This window comes from Ascidia mentula, chromosome 6 (assembly GCF_947561715.1).
Source record: "Ascidia mentula chromosome 6, kaAscMent1.1, whole genome shotgun sequence".
Lineage (NCBI taxonomy): Eukaryota > Metazoa > Chordata > Ascidiacea > Phlebobranchia > Ascidiidae > Ascidia > Ascidia mentula.
Window position 1 is genome coordinate 11202519 of NC_138571.1, and position 21037 is coordinate 11223555.

General features: G+C 35.9%; 1 protein-coding gene and 1 pseudogene across 3 annotated transcripts; both read right to left on the reverse strand.

Annotated features, from left to right (window-relative positions):
* Positions 1–72: 72 nt before the first annotated feature.
* Positions 73–7499, reverse strand: LOC145905468 (NACHT, LRR and PYD domains-containing protein 2-like). Of its 2 annotated transcripts, XM_082992677.1 has the most exons (13): positions 7405–7499; positions 7189–7342; positions 5665–6987; positions 5441–5524; positions 4766–5001; positions 4446–4601; positions 3499–3654; positions 3193–3348; positions 3047–3080; positions 2925–2983; positions 2346–2477; positions 1785–1818; positions 73–1721 (listed from the first exon to the last, which is right to left on the reverse strand). In XM_082992677.1, the coding sequence occupies exons 1-13, from the start codon at positions 7450–7452 to the stop codon at positions 1618–1620; spliced, it is 2676 nt and encodes an 891-aa protein (XP_082848803.1). In that variant the 5' UTR covers positions 7453–7499; the 3' UTR covers positions 73–1617. The 2 variants fall into 2 exon arrangements, with proteins under 2 accessions (XP_082848803.1, XP_082848802.1); XM_082992676.1 differs by having other exon boundaries at positions 2925–3080.
* Positions 7500–9671: 2172 nt separating this feature from the next.
* Positions 9672–16589, reverse strand: LOC145905686 (NACHT, LRR and PYD domains-containing protein 3-like; annotated as a pseudogene). The gene is made up of 12 exons (XR_014402768.1): positions 16451–16589; positions 16203–16374; positions 14691–16014; positions 14486–14551; positions 13923–14158; positions 13605–13760; positions 13058–13213; positions 12761–12916; positions 12493–12648; positions 11917–12048; positions 11356–11389; positions 9672–11292 (listed from the first exon to the last, which is right to left on the reverse strand). The product of XR_014402768.1 is annotated as an NACHT, LRR and PYD domains-containing protein 3-like (transcript).
* Between the last annotated feature and the right edge of the window lie 4448 nt (positions 16590–21037).

Sequence of the window (21037 nt, forward strand, 5' to 3'; positions counted from 1 at the left end):
GTTTGGGGAAAACCTTATGCAGAAGTCATAAAATTTTCAATAGCTTTATGACGGAACAAATACAAGTCGATTAAAGTTGAACATGATTTGCTGCTCACGAAAACTAATGCGAACATAAAAATTGTACATTTAAAGTTTTCAAATGGGGATGCTACACAAACAAGCACAATCTAAGTTAAATCACTTTTACATACATTGCATGCGTATAAAACAAAATCATACAAAGAGAACTGGAAACGTGATCACAAAGTACACAAATAACAGATACAAATATGAACGCAACTTGCTTGAAAGCTGCAATCTATAATATAGTGCATTGAAAAACAGCAAAAATACACACTATAGTGGAATGCAACAAACTACATCTTTACATTCTTGTTTATATTAAACAATTATTTTCAATACACTGCACCTACCAACATGATTAAAGCCATTTCATAATCATTGAATTCAGAACAAAAGTTATTTGGAACAAAAGTGATTCATTGACAAATATTATATGACAAGATCCATGATAAATATGAAAGTTATGAGAGGGTAGAAATATATGGTACATAGCAAATTCAAGCTCCAACCTTTTTTTACAATACAAGTTACACTTGGGCATTATTTTCAAGACCGGGCCTCCAAAATATGGCAAAAAATACAGCATACATAAATGACGAACGCAAATGACACATAACTTACAACCATGTAGCCTATCGGTAAAAACCTTGGCAAAGACAGCCAAAAGACAGGTGTATGCAGTCATATATTAGAAATATCAAATAGGGCCAACCTTATAGAAGTAGATTTAAAACCATGAAAAGGGTATTCCTAAATACTTTGTGACGTCTTTTTTAGGACGCCCATAAAATAGGCGCTTGTTCAAACCAACGTGTATTTGCATAAGGCGTTGGCTTTGCTATCGTCTGTGTTTTAGTTAAACATGTTGCAAACCTATCCTTCTTTAAAACTAATAATGGAGCAAAAAAAAGTGCTGTAGAACAGTGGTTCTTAACCTAGATTCGATGGGTTCGCTTCAGGGGTTAGACTAACGTCCAATAATTTACAAAAAATCATCATTTTTTCAGTCACATTTTTTTTTTTAAATTAATTGCAGAGAGTTACGCAGGCACGGGGAGGTTGGATTGCAACCGTAAACATGACAACTATTTGTACTCGCATGAGTTTAGATAGTAATTTCTGGGCAATTGCGTGAATTTGAAAATCGTTCGTAGTCACGGTTGACGTGAACAATCAGCATATACATGACATCATTATGCTTCAGAAAAGGGCATTTAAAAACATATGTTTCGTGCTGTTATGCAATCAAAAAACATTCCCACGAGCTAAATATGCTTTACAGAGCAACCTCGGGCGTCCAACTGAAATAATATGCGAGTTCAAAATCCCGGACTTTTTTCCCCCAAACAATCTTTGAACACCATTGCATTCTAGTTGCAGTAAAACAAAAAAACATAACATCGTGCATGGGAAAATGACTTTGCTTGGACACAGTAACCCAAATTCATTAAAATTGTGTTACATTGATTTTAATTTATATTCCGTTTTGTTTTAAGCTTGTTTATTCTAATTAGGTTATTGCTATTTTTGCTTTTCTTATTCTTTATATTCTCAGGGTTCAACGAATGCTTGCGGAGGATCCAAAGGTTTCAGCGAACGTATAAGGTTAATTCCTGTAGTGAAAAGAGGAATATCGAAGTAACTGATGCAGGTTTCTGAAAAGGGTAAAATAACATAGTTGCATGTAACTCACAAAGAAAATAAACCAAGCAACTTACGTTCATCTCTAGGTTTTTTATCATTGACTGAATTCTACAAAACAAGAACATACAGTTTTAGCACAAACTTTTCAAAATGGGTTTCAAATGCAAAATTTGTTAAGGACAAGACAAGCAATTCCCAAGTCAAGAATCAAAATTTAAAAGAAATACAGAAGATATTTAGTGTTTCACCGGGAACCAAATGGGAAACCCAACAGAAATCTATTTTGGCAACCATTTGAGTACCCAACGGATCGACAAATGATTGTAAGGTGCCACAAAGTGTAAACCTGTGTGCCTGAATCTAAAAGCCAGCGCAGAAACCTTATACGTCACATTGACCTTTATGGCTCTTTTGCACATAATCCTAATTGTTATTATTTACAAATTGCAGGTGCAAAGTTTTTTATAATATTATTCCTATTTTGCATTGGTGACCTGCCCTACAAATCATGACCTCCCAATATCGTTCGCAGTCAGTGAGTTTATGGGTTGACCGAATTCAATATAATTAAATAAAATATCCCTATCCAGAGTCCACTCTATCATTAATTCACTTTTTTATGAATGAAATCTTACCAGTCTATGCATGCCTTCTTCAGTCACATCCATTTTGGAGACAAATAATGTTTCAATCTTACTCAAGCAGGTGGAAAGGTGGACAGCCCCATCAATTCCAATGGCATTTTGGCGCAAGCCAACAAACTCCATCTTAACAAAAGTAAGCATTAAAAAAATATAAATCCATCGATAACTTTAGATCTGTGCTTTTTCACTTTTTCATATTACAACCCCAAAAAGCAAATTGATCTAATCTGTGACCCACTTATAAAATTGCAGCAAAACATGTCACAGTGTTTTCTGAACAAAAATAATTCTCAAAGATCTGGTCAATGAAATAATCCCAGTAACTTAATTCACCTTAGATTCAAGCAATTGCCGACAAAGGTAATTTGATAAATATCATGCAGACAAATCTGTGAAACATTGTTGTATAACAAAAATCTCAAAGCTTTACTTAGCGACCCCATGATTGTCATGACCCACAGGTTAAAAACCACAGCCTAGTGTGAAAAATCCATCACCCCCAAAAAAGCAGCAAACATTAATTTAAAGGTTTTTAAAATAATCTGAATCATGGTTTTTGGAATTGTTTACCTTTGACTTGCGACATTTAATGGCGTTGCAGAATGTAGATAATTCAGTTATACCACAATCTTGTACATCCAAAAACATAAGTTTATGAATAAATAAAGATAACTGATTGATTCCTTCATTACCAATATAGTTGCTGGGAAGAATAAGTTTCTTAATCTAAAACAGAACATTCTATTGTATTGCAAATGGGGGTATATAACTTGATGTACACAAAACAATAAAAACTATCCTGAAGCCATTAATACAACAATGTACAAGTAAATCGCACCTTGGTCTGTTGTTGTAACATAGTTACAGTCAGAGGTTTTAAATCGGTTATTCCACAACCCCCAAGAAACAACTCCTGTATGTAAAAAACACATTGTGCAAGAAGTTTTATTCCATCATTTCCAATTGGGTTATTTGAAAGCGCAAGTCGGGTAAGCTAAAAAATAAAGTAAACAGTTTGTTTCATGCATACAATAAGTTTTAGATAAATAAATGTTGGTAAAAAACAAATCAAATCATTTTAAAGATTACAAATTATAATCCATGAGTAACTGAGTTAACATCAAACATAAATTTTTGGGACTACCATGCATTTCTTTGCCACAATAGAGTCAGTTAGTGGCCCCACTTTGGACACTTGGCACTTTTCTAACAGCAAGGCATCAGTTTTATCTACACAAGCTGCAAGTTCTTGTAAACCATCATCACAAATTGGATTGTTGTGCAGTTCTAGACAATGCATCTGTAATTGTATAACTTCTTTTTATTAGGGATGCACCGAAACTGAGGTTTTTATAATTATTCCGTTTCGGAAAATGAAACTCTTATACTGCATGCAACGCTTATACGCAAAGTTTAGTATAGATTAGAATCATTGTTCAAACTGTACGATTGTGTTCGTTTTATTTGTTTACTGTCACAGAAATGATGAAAATCAACTTTAAGCATTTGGTACAGCAGTCAAGGTTATTCTTTAAGTGAAAATAAAAGGCTGTATGATAGGAATAGATCCAATCCAGCACATGTTTGTTTAAATTTATTGCGTTTAAAGAGATGGATAATAAAATTAGTTTTGGTTAATTCGGCCGAATTTATTCGGCAACTATTGCCGAATATTCGGTTTCGGCCAAATTAAAGAATTGCTGTTTCGGTGCATCACTACTATTTATAGTAGTCAAGCAATTTTATGTATCTTTTAATCTCTAATAAGCACTGGCATGTACATTTGGCTCATAGTTAAAAGATAATTTTCAAAATCTAAAAAAAAATCTATGTATAAACTGAGGTTCCTTTGAAAGATTTTGGATAACAGGGTTTCCCAAACTTTTTAGGCCATGAAACTCTCCCGTGAATGTGTTTTTCTTGGACCACTAGTATGAAGTAACATTATTTTTTACACCTATTTAGTGTGAAAAGGAACAGACAACACAAAATAAATAACATAACAACCTTGATTTATAGTAAACTTAAAACTTTACCTATTTTTGTCATGTCTACACGGTCCTCAGTTTACTTGTGTACAAATATACAAACCTTGGAATCTCTTTTCCTTATTTGTTCTGAAACTTTGCTCACATCTTTTAAGTTACACGATTGAAGGGTTAATTTATCACTTCTTCCAACATGTGGTAAAATATACTCAATCTGTTCCCCTAGTATTGGGCAGTCTGATATTTGGAGTGTATTAATCTGTCAAACACAACAAACAACAGTTACCAGGATTTTTTACTGACAATTACAGTCATCATCAGTTGGTAGCTGAACTGGTAAATAACAATGATACCAAATTTTAATAAAGTAAAAATACAACATATTTTAACAGTCACCACAAAAAAACATTCGATTATAATTACCTTGCACTGCATTCCCTGTAATGCTGGCAATAAACGCTTGATCCATTTATCTTCGATAATGCTAACACGAAACACTGGCTGCTGAAACTTAGATAAAATCCTCGTAATAGCATGAATTGTGATATTTGTGTCATGATTGTGCACATTAAATGGAAAGCGAGCAGGAATACTGCAGACCAATTTATTGACCCACTCATCAGAAACTTCCAATAAATCAACAAGCCACTCTTTCAGTTCTGAAAAAAATTAATAAAAGCGATTAAGTAATACCGAACGTTGTGTTACAAAGAGATTGTTCTAAATTCCTATAAAAAAACATCCACAACAAACATTTCAAAGTGACTGTGATTATAAGTTTGTTTTGAGAAAGTGCGGAATCAGAAGGAAGGGTAGGCTGACAGATGTTACACAAAATTTTCTGTGATTAAGGCAGTTTATTGGTGTTTCATGTGTAGGATTGCTATTGGTCTATGTGCAGGATTGCAAATTTGTTACAGATCCATGAATTGGACTGTTTCAATGATTATACCCAATTTTTCTCTAAAACAAGTATTTTTCTGCAGACAGGTGTACACACTGTTTCGACCTGTAAGGTCTCATCAGTGCAGCTGGTGCCCATGGCACATGCTAGCTGGTAGACTAGCAAGTATTTTTCTATTTTAACATAAACATTACCTGGTGGCCAAAAAGTTCTGTTCAGTCTTGTAATAATTCCATTGACATGTTCCATCATTTTGTTCAGAAATATGGATGATTTTTCTAAACAAAAACAGTACTTAAGAATATGGTATTGGTGGACATAAAGGTTTAGCCTTTTTTTATCAACATTAAAAAGTTTAATAATATTTTTATAAACATTTCCTTTATTGTATACATAAGCTCAAAAGCAAAGCTCATACTTCGGTTGGTACTTTTTCCCAGCATGAGACCACATAAAAACCTCCTAACCATACTCCATTGACCTCCAGCTACCACATCATCGATCATTTTCTCAAACTCTTCCTCTGGCATGTAGGTGCTGATATACTTGGCCGTGAAAATCTCCTGGAACAACTGGTGGCAAAAATATATAATTTTGTCACCATCAAACAGGCATTGATTAAATCCAAGTTGACGAGCCACGACTATCACAAAATCTTGAGCATCCATGTCATCAAGGCCTTCTTCTTTGAGGTTTTCCATAGTAAAGACCACACTCCTTCGTAGCATACCCTTATAGGCCATTCTGCCAAGCGGTTCCCATAGATTGTTGATATCTAAGCCTCTGGCATGATTTGAATGCCTTAAATGCTCAAGGATTGCCATAAAAAGTCCAGTAACAGTAGTTACAGAATTGAGGTCATCAGCACTGCTGTACAGACCCACAATTACTATAAACTGTAATAGAATGGGATTATGACATAAATGAAGTAACTGGGGGGCTTTTGTGTTTAATATATTCCAGAGTTGTTCACTCTTTTCTCCAGCATAGGCATCGAACAACTTTTTCATGCTCTCAGTTGAAAGATCTTGAATGTAAATGGTGACATCTGGACGTAACTCAGACGGAATGGTGATCATTGCATGGGGTCTTGAAGTGAAGATGAGCCTGGACTCCTCAAAAAACTTTTTGCTGCAAAGATTAGCTACTAGCTGTTGAATAAACAGTGGTGTGTCATAAGAAGCATTTATTGGTTTTACATTAACAAGACTCCAAACAGCCTGATCATAACCATCCATAATAAAAACACATTTTTCTGGATTGTCAAGCATCCATGCAAAAGCATTTTCTTTAGTGCTGGTTTTAAGACGAGGAAAAAGATAATCCATAAAAAGCTGCCGTGCAGTAAGCTTGTCACTGTATCCCAGGTTCATGAATCGCAAATGGATTGGAACCAGGTCACTAACAGCCCTTACCAACATTTTGGATGTAGTGGTTTTGCCACACCCAGATTGCCCAATTAGTGCAGTGAACCTTTTTTCGTTCACCAACTTAACTAAGTCATTGAAAGGCACATTATGGCTTTTTTGCAATTTTCTACCGAAAGATTTTACTGTTGAGGATTTAAATACTTCACTTGCATCTTTTACCCCATCATAAATCTGGGTTGCTATGAAGGTAGGATACACAACTGGAAGGTCAATTGCAGTGGATTTTAACTGAGCAGGTAACAAAACATTTGCCTCCAAGCGTTTCTTTTGGTACTGAACCACTTCATTGATTGCTTCTCTATTTGTCCTGTCTGAAAACAAACAATGTTTGATGAATGGATGCACACCTTGGACCAAAAACATCATCACATGCTGACTGTTAAATTGTGAAACTACTTTAGTAAGTGAAAGCACCTTAGCATGCTAATTTTCGTGTTTTGTGACAATTACCCAAATAGCTCTGATACAAATAAATACATTTTTAACATGTGATTTTTATAACCAGTACCAACTTTGTTCGGGAACTGCTTCCAAAGCTTGTTGTGCACTTGGTCCAGCAATTTGAACGTTACGTTGAATGTTTTGGACGATTTGCTGATTTTCAATTTTTTGTACAAAATGAAATTCATTTTGATGGTGGTGCTCTTTAGTTCCAATATGAAGATTCTAAACATGTCACAAATGTTTTATGATTTTTTTTTTATAAAAAATAAATATATACTGCTTACCTCACAGTTAATATTTTGCTCTGAAGAATTTGGTTTAGTCTCCTCCATTGGGTAATTACCAAGTTTGCATAGTCATGTTAATACTTTAAAACACAGTCTGGGCAGACAATCAAAGATCATAGTTTAACAAAATCTGTTTTACCATTAAAACCTACTTGTCGCATTAAGTCTGATTCAAAGATGGTTGATCCAAAACTAAGCTAACCAGTTTGAAAGTTAATGCCTATTTTCTTGCTAAGTGATGTTGAAAGCATTATTGAACACCACACACAAATAATTGGGTTCTAATAATCCAACTACAACTAGATAAAAAACATTAGTGCCTCGAGCTTACACATTTGCCTGGAAAATGATACGTGGCCTTTGTTTGCTCGCCCAAAAGTAAACATTTACTGTCACGTAATATTTGTTGGCTCGAGTCGAAGTCCAAACATGTCGCTCACATATGGAAGCACATTAATTTATTCACCTTTTGCATGGACGCAATACCTAATAACCTTTCAGGTTTTATCGATAACCATGTCTAACAATTGCAGCGTTTTTTTGCACAAAATGCAAACACCGTCTGTAACGTAATTTTACGTTACATAACAATGTGCATTTATGGAAGTAGGTTGCATGGTCAGTAAGTCATTGTTCGGAATTTCTCATCATTGGGTTGGGTAAAGTCATAAGTAGGTCGTCTTGCCGGGCGTGTTCATTTCAAACTGTAGCGTTAGCAACGGTTGTGTATTCACGTGATTTGTGTCCTATGTGTCCTTTCCAACTGTTTCTCAACTGTTTTGGTGTCATATTAATGTTAAGACATGTGTAGTTTCCAAGCAACTGTTTCGTTGTCAAGTGATGTGAGTGGCCAGTTTGAAATGTTTGGTGTGGTAGCTATAAGAGATGAAAGGCGTTTTTAAGACGCTAGAGGTTTTCTTGTGTGACTGTCCTGTATCGTCTTTCAAACGACCTGTCTTTGTTAAACTGTCCGCTGATCGTTGGTCTTTTGTATTCTCGCTCTATATAACGAGTGTGCGTGGTTTGCAGTGTGCGCGAGTTAGTGGTAACTATTTTGTAATTCGGTTTTGTTCAATTCTGTCTGGACGTTTGGGCGTAAATTCACTCAGTTTGGCGTTGGTATAATTGCGCATGTTAATTTCGTATCCAAAATTGTTCGTGGTAAATAAATATTGGTGTAGTGTTTGCATCGAGAGTTAAGTAAAGTCAGGTTAGGAAAACACAACAATTAGAACTCACGTGCGATCTAATGTCATATGCGCTAATCAAATAGGATTCCCATCGATCATAAATAATATTGTTAAGACCAAATTCGAGACTCATATTTGACATAATAGGTCGCAACACCGTCATTCGAATTTTCAAAACAGTCTAAAAATGCGCATTTTCTGGGAACTGTCGACAACATTTTTGAAATAAAACGTGTGCATCAATTTAATTTTAGGGACAAGGGACTAATAAAAAAAAACTAGGACCTAGGACTAAAGATATCTCGTATAATTAAAGCGACCTACTAATTCAATGCATAATGGCCAAATTTCAGCTAAACACATGCCGGAATCCAGTTAAAAAACCAAGAACAAAGAACGAATTCTGCAGCAAAGCTTGGACACAGACCGGCAGCCAAAACAAAAAAAGCAAGCTTTCGTAAGGAAGAAAACACGACTCAGAGAAAGCACAAAGGTGCCTGTACACTGAAGACGTATTCGCGTAAAATGTCGTCATGTTGCGGCGAAACCGTCATGGAATCAGAAAATAAGTGTTAGGCCAAGTATCCTACATTTAACTGGTGACTTCGACGTGATTAATGTAAATTTATTTGCTTGCCCATCCCTACTTTTCACCATTGTGCATTGTTATACTGTATGGATGCAGGCCTATGACCCTAACAACATGAAAATAAAATGTAGCTGTTATATGTGTTTGTTATGTGTGTTAAGATGCAATAAAAATGCTAGGGATTATATCGGATGGAAACCGATATCCAATACCTTGAGGTAGTATCGGATCGGTACGATGCTATGTCGGCATTAGTACTTTTTTGAGACAATCGCAACGTTTAAAGTGCGTTGAAGGAACGTAATTGCGTTTCTTTTAGGCATAGTCGTCTAATTAAACAATCCTTGGAATGTTCGCCTTTCGATAAGTTAGTCGTGATAACAATTTCAGTTTGAACATTTACGTGACGTAAACAGCTAAGTTGGTTGCTCAGAGAAGTAACAAAACTTTCAATAGCTCTATGGCAGAACAAATACAAGTCGATGAAAGTTAAACATGATTTGCTGCAAACGAAAACTAATGCGAAAATAAAACATTGTACATTTAAAGTTTTCAAATGGCGATGCTACACAAACAAGCACAATCTAAGTTAAAGCACTTTTAAATACATTGCATATGTATAAAACTATACAGAGAGAACTGAAAACGTGATCACAAAGTACACAAAAAACAGATACAAATATAAACGCAACTTGCTTAAAAGCTGCAATCTACAATATAGTGCAATGAAAAACAGCAAAAATACACACTATAGTGATATGTAACAAACTACATCTTTACATTCTTGTTCATATTAAACAAGTAAAATTAATAAACTGCACCTTCCAACACGATTAAAGCCATTTTATAATCATTGAACTTAGAACAAAAGTTATTTGGAACAAAAATGATTCATTGACAAATATTATATGACAAGATCCATGATAGATATGAAAGTTATGAGAGGGAAGAAATATATGGTACATAGCAAATTCAAGCTCCAACTTTTTTTTACAATACAAGTTACACTTGGGCATTATTTTCAAGACCGGGCCTCCAAAATATGGCAAAAAATACAGCATACATAAATGACTAACGCAAATGACACATAACTTACAACCATGTATCGACAAAAACCTTGGCAAAGACAGCCAAAAGACAGGTGTATGCAGTCATATATTAGAAATATCAAATAGGGCCAACCTTAAAAAGTAGATTTAAAACCATGAAAAAGCTATTCCTAAATACTTTGTGACGTCTTTTTTAGGACGCCCATAAAATAGGCGCTTGTTCAAACCAACGTTTATTTGCAAGAGGCGTTGGCTTTGCTATCCTCTGTGTTTTAGTTAAACAAACCTATCCTTCTTTAAAACTAATAATGGAGCAAAAAAAGTGCCGTAGAACAGTGGTTCTTGACCTGGGTTCGATGGGGACGCTTCAGGGGTTAGACTAAGGTCCAATGATTTACAAAAAATCATCATTTTTTTAGTCACATTTTTTTAAAAATTAATTGCAGAGAGTAACCTAGGCAAGGGGAGGTTGGATTGCAACCGTAAACATGACAACTATTTGTACTCGCATGAGTTTAGATAGTAATTTCTGGGCAATTGCGTGAATTTGAAAATCGTTCGTAGTCACGGTTGACGTGAACAATCAGCATATACATGACATCATTATGCTTCAGAAAAGGGCATTTAAAAACATATGTTTCGTGCTGTTATGCAATCAAAAAACATTCCCACGAGCTAAATATGCTTTACAGAGCAACCTCGGGCGTCCAACTGAAATATTATGCGAGTTCAAAATCCCGGACTTTTTTCCCCGACCCATCTTTGAACACCATTGCATTCTAGTTGCAGTAAAACAAAAAAACATAACATCGTGCATGGGAAAATGACTTTGCTTGGACACAGTAACCCAAATTCATTAAAATTGTGTTACTTTGATTTTAATTTATATTCCATTTTGTTTTAAGCTTGTTTATTCTAATTAGGTTATTGCTATTTTTGCTTTTCTTATTCTTTATATTGTCAGGGTTTAGCGATTGCTTGCGGAGGATGGAAAAGGTTTAGCGAATGTGAAATCCTGTGGTGTTACGAAAAATATGGATTTTAATGATGCGGGATTCTGAAAAGGGTAAAATAACATAGTTGCATGTAACTCACAAAGAAAATAAACCAAGCAACTCACGTTCATCTTTAGGTTTTTTATCATTGACTGAATTCTACAAAACAAGAACATACAGTTTTAGCACAAACTTTTCAAAATGGGTTTTAAATGCAAGATTTGTTAAGGACAAGACAAGCAATTCCCAAGTCAAGAATCAAAATTCAAAAGAAATACAAAAGATATTTAGTGTTTCATCGGGAACCAAATGGGAAACCCAACAGAAATCTATTTTGGCAACCATTTGAGTACCCAATGGATCGACAAATGATTGTAAGGTGCCACAAAGTGTAAACCTGTGTGCCTGAATCTAAAAGCCAGCGCAGAAACCTTATACGTCACATTGACCTTTATGGCTCTTTTGCACATAATCCTAATTGTTATTATTTACAAATTGCAGGTGCAAAGTTTTTTATAATATTATTCCTATTTTGCATTGGTGACCTGCCCTACAAATCATGACCTCCCAATATTGTTCGCAGTCAGTCAGTTTATGGGTTGACCGAATTCAATATAATTCAATAAAATATCCCTATCCAGAGTTCACTATATCATCAATTCACTTTTTTATGAATGAAATATTACCAGTATATCAATGCCTTCTTTAGTCAAATCCATTTCAGAGACATTTAATTTTTCAATCTTACTCAAGCAGGTGGAAAGATGGACAGCCCCATCAATTCCAATGACATTTTGGCGCAAGCCAACAAACTCCATCTTAACAAAAGTAAGCATTAAAAAATTATAAATCCATCGATAACTTTAGATCTGTGCTTTTTCACTTTTTCATACTACAACCCCAAAAAGCAAATTGATCTAATCTGTAACCCAATTATAATATTGCAGCAAAACATGTCACAGTGTTTTCTGAACAAAAATAATTCTCAATAATCTGGTCAATCAAATAATCCCAGTAACTTAATTCACCTTAGATTCAAGCAATTGCTGACAAAGGTAATTTAATAAATATCATGCAGACAAATCTGTGAAACGTTGTATAACAAAAATCTCAAAGCTTTGCTTAGCAACCCCATGATTGTTATGACCCACAGGTAGAAAACCACAGCCTAGTGTGAAAAATCCATCACCCCCAAAAAAGCAGCAAACATTAATTTGAAGGTTTTTAAAATAATCTGAATCATGGTTTTTGGAATTGTTTACCTTTGACTTGCGACATTTAATGGCGTTGCAGAATGTAGATACATCAGTTATGCCACAACCGTTCACATTCAAAAACATAAGTTCATGAATAAATAAAGATAACTGGTTGATTCCTTCATTACCAATATAGTTGCTGGGAAGACCAAGTTTCTCTATCTAAAACAGAGCATTCTATTCTATTGCAAATGGGGGTATATAACTTGATGTACACAAAACAATAAAAACTATCCTGAAGCCATTAATACAACAATGTACAAGTAAATCGCACCTTGGTCTGTTGTTGTAACATAGTTACAGTCAGAGGTTTTAAGTCGGTTATTCCACAACCCTCAAGAAACAACTCCTGTATGTAAAAAACACATTGTGCAAGAAGTTTTATTCCATCATTTCCAATTGGGTTATTTGAAAGCTCAAGTCGGGTAAGCTAAAAAATAAAGTAAACAGTTTGTTTCATGCATACAATAGTTTTAGATAAATAAATGTTGGTAAAAAAAATTCAAATCATTTTAAAGATTACAAATTATAATCCATGAGTAACTGAGTTAACATAAATTTTTGGGACTACCATGCATTTCTTTGCCACAATAGAGTCAGTTAGTGGCCCCACTTTGGACACTTGGCACCTATGTAACAGCAAGGCATCAGTTTTATCCACACAAGTTGCAAGTTCTTGTAAACCAACATCACAAATTGGGTTGTAACCCAGGTCTAGACAATGCATCTGTAATTGTATAACTTCTTTTTATAGCTGTAAAGCCATTTTATATATCTTGTAACCTAATATAAAGCACTAGCATGGAAATTTGGCTAATAGTTAAACAATAATTTAAAAAAACAATTTGAAACAGAAAATCAATGTATAAACTGAGGTTCCTCTGCAACATTTTGGTCTTATAATAGGGTTTTGGGCAATGAAACTCACCTGTGAATCTGTGTTTTTCTTGGACCACTAGTATGAAGTAACATTATTTTTTACACCTAATTAGTGTGAAAGGGAACAGACAACACAAAATAAATAACACAACAACCTTGATTTATAGTAAACTTAAAACTTTACCTATTTTTGTCATGTCTTCACGGTCCCCAGTTTACTTGTGTACAAATATACAAACCTTGGAATCTCTTTTCTTCATTTGTTCTGAAACTTTGCTCACATCTTTTATGTTACATGATTCAAGGGTTAATTCATCACTTCTTGGAACATGTGGTAAAATATACTCAATCTGTTCCCCTAGTATTGGGCAGTCTGATATTTGGAGTGTATTAATCTGTCAAACACAACAAACAACAGTTACCAGGATTTTTTACTGACAATTACAGTCATCATCAGTTGGTAGCTGAACTGGTAAATAATAGTGATACCAAATTTTAATAAAGTAAAAATACAACATATTTTAACAGCCACCACAAAAATGTGTGATTACAATTACCTTGCAATGCAATCCTTGTAATGCTGGCAATAAACTCTTGATCCATTTATCATTGACAATGCTAACATGAAACACAGGCTGCTGAAACTTAGATAAAATCCGCGTAATAGCATGAATTGTGATATTTGTGTCATCATTGCGCACATCAAATGTGAAGCAAGTAGGAATACTGCTAACAAGTTTACTGACCAACTCATCAGAAACTTCCAATAAATCAACAAGCCACTCTTTCAGTTCTGAAAGAAAATTGTAATGGCAATGAGGGTAAGTAATACCGTTGTGTTGTTACAAAGGTATAGTTCTAAATTCCTATAAAAAAACATCCACAACAAACATTTCAAAGTGACTGTGATCATAAGTTTGTTTTAAGAAAGTGCTAAATCAGAAGGTAGGGTAGGCCGAAAGATGCAAACACAAAATTTTCTGTGATTAAGGTAGTTTGGTGGAGTTTCATGTGCAGGATTGCAATTTTTTGTACAGTTTCATGAATTGGACTGTTTCAATGATTATGCCCAATTTTTCTCAAAAAAACAAGAATTCTTCTTTTTAAAAAAAAAATATACCTGGCCGTCGTGCAAAAGGTCTGAGGACATGTTTCATCATTTTGTTCAGAAATATGGATGATTTTTCTAAACAAAAACAGTACTTAAGGATATGGTATTGGTGGACATAAAGTTCTAGCCTTTTCTATCAACACAAAAAAGTTTATCAATTGTTTTGTTTTCATTCCCTTTATTGTATACATAAGCTGAAAAGCAAAGCTCATACTTTGGTTGGTACTTTCTCCCAGCATGAGACCACACAAAAACCTCCTAACCATACTCCATTGACCTCCAGCTACCACATCATCAATCATTTTCTCAAACTCTTCCTCTGGCATGTAGGTGCTGATATACTTGGCCGTGAAAATCTCATGGAACAACTGGTGGCAAAAATATAGAATTTTGTCACCATCAAACAGGCAATCCAAGTTGACGAGCCATGACTATCACAAAATCTTGAGCATTCATGTCATCAAGGCCTTCTTCTTTGAGGTTTTCCATAGTAAAGACCACACTCCCACGTAGCATACCCTTATAGGCCATTCTGCCAAGCGGTTCCCATAGATTGTTGATATCCAAGCCTCTGGCATGATTTGAATGCCTTAAATGATCAAGGATCGCCGTAAAAACTCCAGTTACAGTAGTAACCGAATTGAGGTCATCAGCACTGCTGTACAGACCCACAATTACTATAAACTGTAGTAGAATGGGATTATGACATAAATCAAGTAACTGGGGGGCTTTCGTGTTTAATATATTCCAGAGTTGTTCACTCTTTTCTCCAGCATAGGCATCGAACAACTTTTTCATGCTCTCAGTTGAAAGATCTTGAATGCAAATGGTGACATCTGGACGTAACTCAGACGGAATAGTGATCATTGCATGTGGTCTTGAAGTAAAGATGAGCCTGGATTATTTAAAAAACTTTTTGCTGCAAAGATTAGCTACTAGCTGTTGAATAGACAGTGGTGTGTCATAAGAAGCATTTATTGGTTTTACATTTACAAGACTCCAAACAGCCTGATCGTAACCATCCATAATAAATACACACTTATCTGGATTGTTCACCATGCAAAAGCAAAATGCAAAAGCATTTTCTCTAGTGCTGTTCTCAAGGGAAGGAAAAAGGTAATCCATGAAAAACTGTCGTGCAGTTAGCTTGTCACTGTATTCCATGTCCATGAATCGCAAATGGATTGGAATCAGGTCACCGAAAGCCCTTACCAACATTTTGGATGTAGTGCTTTTGCCAGATCCAGGTTGCCCAACCAGCGCAGTGAACTTTTTTTCGCTCACCAACTTAACTAAGTCATTGAAAGGCACATTATGGCCTTTTTGCAAGTTTCTATTTGAAGGTTTTGCCGTTGAGGATTCAAACACCTTACTTGCATCTTCGACCCCATAAAAAAACCGGGTTTCTATGAAGGTAGGATGCACCACAGGAAGATCAATTGCAGTGGATTTTAACTGAGTAGGCAACAAAACATTTGCCTCCAAGTGTTTCTTTTGGTACTGAACCACTTTATTGATTGCTTCTTTGTTTGTCCTGTCTGAAAAACAAACAATGTTTGATGAATGGATGCACACCTTTGAACAAAACCATTATCACATGCTGACTGTTTAATTGTGAAACTACTTTGCACTATAGCAACCAAATTTTTGTGTTTTTTGACAATTACCCAAATAGCTCTGATACAAATAAATACATTTTTGTATGTGTTTTATAACCAGTACCAACTTTGTTTGGGAACTGCTTCCAAAGCTTGTTGTGCACTTGGTCCAGCAATATGTTGAACATTTTGTTGAATACTAAAGAAGATTGGTTGATTTTCAATGTTTTGTACCAAATTTATAGTTTTGTTTGAATGAAATTCATTTTGATGGTGGTGCTCCGCTCCAATATCAAGATTCTAAGCACATGTTTTTTAAAGTCACAAATGAGGCATTTCTTTCAATTTTATTTCACAAAAAATAAATACTGCTTACCTCACAGTTAATAGTTTGCTCTGGAGAATTTGGTTTAGTCTCCTCCATTACGAGATTACCAAGTTTACATAGTCATGTTAATACTTCAAAACACAGTCTGGGCAGTTAATCAGAGATTATACTTTAACATCGGTTTTACCATTATAACCTACTTTTCACATAAAGTGCGTCATTGACCCCGCCTTCGTTGTGACGTAATTTGGGGTTTCCCCGATTTTACCCCTATTTCCTTGTAAGTAATATTGAAACATTATTGAACAAATAATTGGGGTCCAGTACTCCAACTACAACTAGATAAAAAACATTAGTGCCTCGAGCTTATACGCATTCGTCTGGAAAGCGATACGTGGCCTTGCCCACCCAAATGCACGTAATATTTGTTGGCTCAGTCTAAGACCAAACAGAACACTCAGATATGGAAGCACATCAATTTATTCACCCTTTGCATAGACGCAAGACCTAATTACCTTTCAGGTTTTATTGATGTCCATGCCTTGGTTTACAGGTTCAGTAATTCGAATTTTCGTAACAGTCTACACGCATTTTCTGGTTACTGTCGACAACAATTTTGAAATAAAACGTGTGCATAAATTTAATTTTGGGATAAGGGACTAATAAAATATACTAAGGCCCTGGAGTAAAGATATCTCGTAAAATTGAAGCGTGAGAATTGATTCTGGGAATCATTTCCTATTCTGTTGCAATTTGGCCCTGAAGATTTCCACCTTATAAAATCTTTCAGTCTTCTTTAATTAGACATATATATTTCGCTTCGTTAAAAGCATCATCAGTGTCTATAAAAGCAAATTAAGAATTAGGTTCAAATAAAATAAAGTAAATAAGGCTCTCCACTACCTCACAACACGCCCTTTACACAACTAAAAACCTGCCACATGCAACGGGTGGAAGCGTTGAGCAATCAAACGTGGAAGCTGTTAGCATTATTGCAACAAAATTTACACACCACGGAAGACCTCTCGATTGTATTGTTTCCTCAAGCAATCCTTAGTTCATTGGTTACTATATTTTTTAAATTTGTTTGCAAAAATAACATTTTCTCCGCACCATTGCTGGTTTGCAAAAACGGCTTTGGTTCAAGTTTCTGTCGCACCCACCCACCCACTGCGTGTTTCTCTGGACGCATTATTACTCTCTGCGCCGTACGATTGTTTCGTTTGTCGGGAAATGAACGGATTGGTTTACTCTTGGTATGAGACATTAGTGCCAGAATGCGTGATTATAGGGGTTGAAAATGTCACTGGCGAACCCGCCCAATAAACCGCAACCCGCAACTCGATGTTGAAAACCAGCCCAATTGGGCGGTTTACACACCTGGTTCACGTGACGATGCAAGCGGTGCCAGTGTTATCTATTCCTTTTTCCTTGTGTTTTTCCTGCGTTTTTCCTACGTTTTTAGTGTTTTATGTGCGTGATGCTTTACTGTTGACATAACCCTGAAGAAGTCTCGCCGGATGGCAGACGAAACGTTGGTTTCCAATAAACACTTTAGAAACTAAGTGCCATAAGAGCAATTCTGATTATTAAGTACGATTGTTTCGTTTGTCGGGAAATGAACGCATTGGTTTACTCTTGGTATGAGACATTAGTGCCAGAATGCGTGATTATAGGGGTTGAAAATGTCATTGGCGAACCCGCCCAATAAACCGTAACCCGCAACCCGTAAAAATAACCCGCAACTCGATGCTGAAAACCAGCCCAATTGGGCGGGAATACCGCCACCCTGGCAACCCTGCTCAAAACGCGCATTTTCTGGTAACAGTCGACAACAATTATAAAAAATGAAACGTGTGCATAAATTTAATTTTAGGGATAAGGGACTAACAAAAAAAACTAGGGCCCACAAATAAAGATATTTCGTATAAATGAAGCGACTAATTAATTCAATGCATAATGGACAAATTTTAGCTAAACCCATTCCGGGATCCAGTTGACCAACCAAGAAAAAAGGACGAGGGGACGTTGCAGCAGACCGGCAGACAAAACAAACGAAGTAGGCTTTCGTGAGGAAGAAAAAACACGGCCTAGAGGATCAAGCACAAAGGTGCCCGGACACTGAAGACGAATTCGCGCGAAACGTCGTCACGTTGCGGCGACTTAATTTATTGACGTGGCAACCTTGTGGCCATTAAACGTGGAATCAGAAAATCTGTGTTAGGTCAAGAATCCTACATTTAACTGGTGATTTCGACGTGATTAATGTAAATATATTTACTGGATATCCGATTATAACAAGCGCTTCAAGCGATACCGATGAAATCGTTGTAGCCAAATACTTTGTCAGTTGTATCCCATGTACGGATGCAACCTTAGCATCCCCTTAATGCGACCCATTCTATTTTCGTACTATTTATTTTACACACTGTGCGCCGTCGACGTCGCACTACGAGTCGCCCCCACGCTGCAAACAATGCACCATTGCCACATACTTGCATTCCACCAACCGTTCAACTTTCAAGAGACAGTAAATATTCAAACATTAAACTACGCATTGATAGAAATAGTGTCTACATATAACCTGTAATTGTAATATCTCTGCACCATGCAAGCGTGAACCTTCCGTTTTATCAAAATGCAGTAAAAAATCTATTTATGTGAGGTTTGTCTCCAGCAAGGTGTGGACAATTTCACCTAATATTGATGACACTTTGTACAATTTATTGAAGCGCTTTGCATTCTCTCAATTTTCCCTTCTGACTTGCTTTGTTTGTTGTGTGAGTGCTAAGTGTTTCTGATACGATTGTGTAGATGCTTATCGTTATAACGAAACAATGTTTCAACGCGTTTATCAAACTTTTGTTTTCCTTAAAGAATCAAGTTGGAAAGGTTTAATTTTTTGAGTGGGGTAAATCAGACTAAGTTTCGTGGCAGACGCACAGAATTACTTTCACAAAGAAGTAAATTACAAGGTCACCAAGTTTTATTATCTTTTTGCAATAGTTTCTCTGCTGCTCGGTGCATGACATGACATTTATAACACGACGACATCTAGCGGTTCATTTTGTTTCGATTACAAAATGAGCTGCAGTTTTTTACGTTAAATCCAATGCCTTGTCACAGTAGGTTGTATTAAAACTTCCAACACCACAGTCAGAAGCATGTGCAGATATAGTTTTGTGTGCAGACAAGTTTGTGTGATTTATTTAGATGAATTTTTTTCACATAGTTTTCTTCCATTTTGGCTACATGTGTAATACACCGCTAAAAGGGCCATGCTATACAACAAATTTATGGCGTACCAAGGTTAAATTTCTTCCGTCTTATAATATGTATCGAGAGCCGCGCATATTTTGTTCATTGAAGGTCTATAGGTAGTGCTAAGTATTACACAATCCCATAGTCATCATATTCGCACATTTACTGTTGTTGCAGTGAGAGGTTGGAGGGAGTGATGAAGGAGAGGACGACGATGATGAGACGAGAAAAAAGCACATTACCACAAAAGGTGGATTAGGTACAAAGTAGGGTTATAACAAGGTTAAGGTTATGGTGCCGGGGAGTTGCTCCAATTGTTCAAATACTGGCAGACGAACGAATTTGCTTTTTACGATAGCGATTAAGCAACACGATGGCACGAGTTTTATCCTTGGCCTATAGAGGATGACCTGAATAATTTTTAAAATAGGAATTACACACCATTGTAGAGTAAACCAACGACTTTTCACTAAGGCCCTCATGTTGCAAATACATCACAAGGACTTAAAGTTAGAACAGTGTATAATGGCTAAACAAGCTTGTACACTGTATGATATGTATGTTTCTGTGACGTGTAGATGCGGCAAAATTTCCAGAAACTGGAGATTTTTAATTGAGCAAAGCGAAACTTCAACACGTTATCGTCAGATTTGAACCGCGGCCTCAAACACCAACAGGAACAAAACTAACATTATGACTGTCTATGAATAAATTGTAAAGAGTGCCGTTTCTGTCCAAGCTGCTAACTTTTTACTGGATGGTAGTCCAATAAACTCTTATCGGTGGAAAGTATAGATATATTGTTTACGTTAGAAATGCTAACTTTACAGAAAACAATGCCCTTCGCGGGCCTTATGGGCCTTGATTCTGGCTGCATTCCCCTTTCTTGAGGCCTGAATCCAACCAAGGGTGTATAATGCTGCCTGGTCTCCGCATCTACACGTAAATGGTCGGTCATTAGCAAGACGCATTCTTTACAACTAGTTGGTGTATTTTTTGCCGCACCGCGTCAAGCACCTAGATAATTACCACATTTTTTGCCAATCCAGCTGTGGTTGCAATGCCTGTAAACCAAATGATATGAAGGTACTAGATGAGTTTGCCGGAAGAGATTTACTGTAAACAGTATTTTGTTTGATTAACATATTTGGTTTGCAGGAAATTAACATGATGAAATGTTGCGCAACGGGCAAAACAAATAAAGTTTGCCTTTTGTAAAAATAGCCTTGTCTTGGTCCTGCATATCATCAAGTACACCTGTTTGGGAAAAACCTTATGCAAAAGTAACAAAAATTTCAATAGCTTAATGGCAGAACAAATACAAGTCGATTAAAGTTAAACACGATTTGCTGCTCACGAAAACTAATGCGAAAA

Bases quoted from the DNA above. Each gene is read 5' to 3' on its own strand.
- LOC145905468 (XM_082992676.1), bottom strand. From the start codon at position 7,452: ATGGAGGAGACTAAACCAAATTCTTCAGAGCAAAATATTAACTGTGAG. The intron at 3,655-4,445 runs GTTTGTATATTT...ATACAATTACAG, and splicing joins TAAGGAAAAGAGATTCCAAG to ATGCATTGTCTAGAACTGCA. The intron at 1,722-1,784 runs GTAAGTTGCTTG...TACCCTTTTCAG, and splicing joins TAAAAAACCTAGAGATGAAC to AAACCTGCATCAGTTACTTC.